This window comes from Sinocyclocheilus rhinocerous, unplaced genomic scaffold (assembly GCF_001515625.1).
Source record: "Sinocyclocheilus rhinocerous isolate Xijiao unplaced genomic scaffold, SAMN03320098_v1.1 scaffold299, whole genome shotgun sequence".
NCBI lineage: Eukaryota > Metazoa > Chordata > Actinopteri > Cypriniformes > Cyprinidae > Sinocyclocheilus > Sinocyclocheilus rhinocerous.
In genome coordinates this window covers 3,532,901-3,535,188 of record NW_015652998.1, presented here as the reverse complement: position 1 = coordinate 3,535,188, position 2,288 = coordinate 3,532,901, and the positions used below count along the sequence as shown (strand labels likewise).

General features: G+C 35.3%; 1 protein-coding gene across 1 annotated transcript; it reads left to right on the top strand.

Annotated features, from left to right (window-relative positions):
* Positions 1-505: 505 nt before the first annotated feature.
* LOC107715316 (H/ACA ribonucleoprotein complex subunit 2-like protein) lies at positions 506-1,840 on the top strand. Its single transcript, XM_016521400.1, has 4 exons — positions 506-761; positions 924-993; positions 1,097-1,202; positions 1,309-1,840. Exons 1-4 carry the CDS (start codon positions 611-613, stop codon positions 1,432-1,434), a joined length of 453 nt encoding a protein of 150 aa, XP_016376886.1. The 5' UTR covers positions 506-610; the 3' UTR covers positions 1,435-1,840.
* The last annotated feature ends 448 nt before the right edge of the window (positions 1,841-2,288 follow it).

Sequence of the window (2,288 nt, the reverse complement as noted above, 5' to 3'; positions counted from 1 at the left end):
GTGACGTGACAGCATTGGATAGAGAAATTAGTTAATTTACAAGCTTCCTTACAAACGGGTGCATAGTTATTATTATTATTATTATCATAATTATTATAATTATTATTTACTCTTACAGTTACGTGATGCGTTTCTGGTCTCAAATTGTAGCTTTTTACTTCATACAGTTTATAAATATGTGAATTTCTGTCATGATGGTTTTTTTCCATAAGACTGAATGTTGACAATTAAAAGAACCAAAGACTTAAACTACTTCAGTCTGTGTGCATTGAATTTATTTAATACACGAGTTTCACAATTTGAGTTGAATTACTGAAATAAATGAACTTTCCCACGACATTCTAATTTATTGAGATGCACCTGTACTTGACTAATTCCAGTACAAAACCTATAGGATGTTGCGCATGCGCAACTGAACGAATCACTCCCCGAGACGACTCGTTCTTCCCGAGTCACATTAAAGATTCGTTCAAAATGAACGAATCGTTCAAGAACGACCCACCACTACCGGAAATACGGTCAGATTTGCCGCACGTGTGTTCTCCAGCAACACAAAATCTCCCTCAAGTTAAACTTCTACGTTTGTTTCACATATTTTTTTTAGCGAAACATGACAAAGGTAAAGAAGGAGAAAACTGGCGAAGAGGAGACTGGGGGAACAGAGAAATCATATCAAGAATTGATAGCTAATGTAAACCCAATCGCAAACCCGCTTGCATCGCGTAAACTAAGCAAAAAGCTCTACAAGTGCGTCAAAAAAGGTAAAAATGTGTTTCAAGAACTTTTTTTCTATAACCGTAAGCTATAGCAGATTTGAATCTGAATAAAATGTATTAAATATGGCTGTATATAGTTTTATTGTTGAAGAGACAGCCACGTGGTTGCGGTCAGTTATTATAAATGTTCCTCATTATTTTCCATAGCGGCTAAAATCAAACAGATCCGACGAGGAGTAAAAGAGGTACAGAAGTTTATCAACAAAGGAGAGAGGGGGTAAGGCGAGGTTATTTTCCTCGTGTGTCAGTATCATTCAGTCACTGGTCGGTCAGTTCACGGTTATGTTTGTTATTTTAACACTCTTTCTGTCATCTTGTAGTATTGTGGTGTTTGCTGGAGACACTCTTCCCATCGACGTGTATTGCCACTTACCAATCATGTGTGAAGACAGAAACATGCCCTATGCTTATGTGCCATCTAAAGTTGTAAGTTCATCAGAACTGTACAGTATATGATATTATAATTGCCTTTCTTAAATCAAAGATAGTACAGAGTTACAATACTCGCGTGTTTGTTTTCCTCCTTCTGCAGGATTTGGGTTCATCAGCTGGATCGAAGCGTCCCACCTGTGTTATCATGATCAAACCACATGATGAATATAAAGACGCTTATGATGAGTGTCTGGAGGAAGTCACGTCTCTGCCCAAACCAATCTGAGGACACTTCAATGTTTTATTTTTGTTTTTAAAAGAATGATTGAATATATAAAATCAGATTAGGATGGCTGTGAGTGACTTTGCATGGTGTTCGTGTTCACCAGTGCATCTGTCATGTCATGTAGAGACTGAACCCAATTCTGGATCGTCGTCTTTGTGGACTTCTTCATTTGCTGAAAGAAGTATGATAGCAGTTAATATGATGTTGCTTAAACGAAACTTTAGTTCGTGTCACCTGACAGTGGATAGAGCTGTTGTTCAGCCTGTTGTGTTTCTCAATGTTTGACACTCTTGATCTCTGAAACGTTTGATGTATTGATTGGTTTACTTTTCATTTTTCATAACTGCTTTGGGGCCGTGGACCCCAGAGAGCTCCAAGAGATGTCAAAATAAACCTTTTCATTTTTTTTTTTTTTTTTACTGTTTCACATTTTCTGGTTTCTTTGGTCTTGATTTAACTGTTTTTACTATTTAAGTGGGTGTCATACAAAAACACTTATAATTCATAAAATCTGGATGTTTATTTTTAAAATGCAGTGCTCTGAACTTTGAAAAATCATCAAAATAAAATCATAGAACGCATTCTGCATTTGCATTCTGAGAGAATAAATCTGAGTTGTTGGCCTCATGTACTTCCACATACATTATTTTAAAACAAACATGTTTGATTTGCCAATGTTAATATCACACTAAAATGTGTGTGTGTGTGTGTGTGTATATATATATATATATATATATATACGTATTAAGAGATTTTATATTAAAAAAGATCTTACAAAATAAAACAAGATATGGAAATGTTCATGCATTAAAAAAATTATAAACAGGTAGTCCAATGTGTAACGTTAATGCCTT

What these genes read in the sequence shown, in the direction of transcription:
- LOC107715316 (XM_016521400.1), top strand. Translation starts at nt 611, where the DNA reads ATGACAAAGGTAAAGAAGGAGAAAACTGGCGAAGAGGAGACTGGGGGA. An exon ending in CTACAAGTGCGTCAAAAAAG is followed by an intron (nt 762 to 923) that starts GTAAAAATGTGT and finishes TATTTTCCATAG; the next exon opens with CGGCTAAAATCAAACAGATC. An exon ending in CTTATGTGCCATCTAAAGTT is followed by an intron (nt 1,203 to 1,308) that starts GTAAGTTCATCA and finishes CTCCTTCTGCAG; the next exon opens with GATTTGGGTTCATCAGCTGG.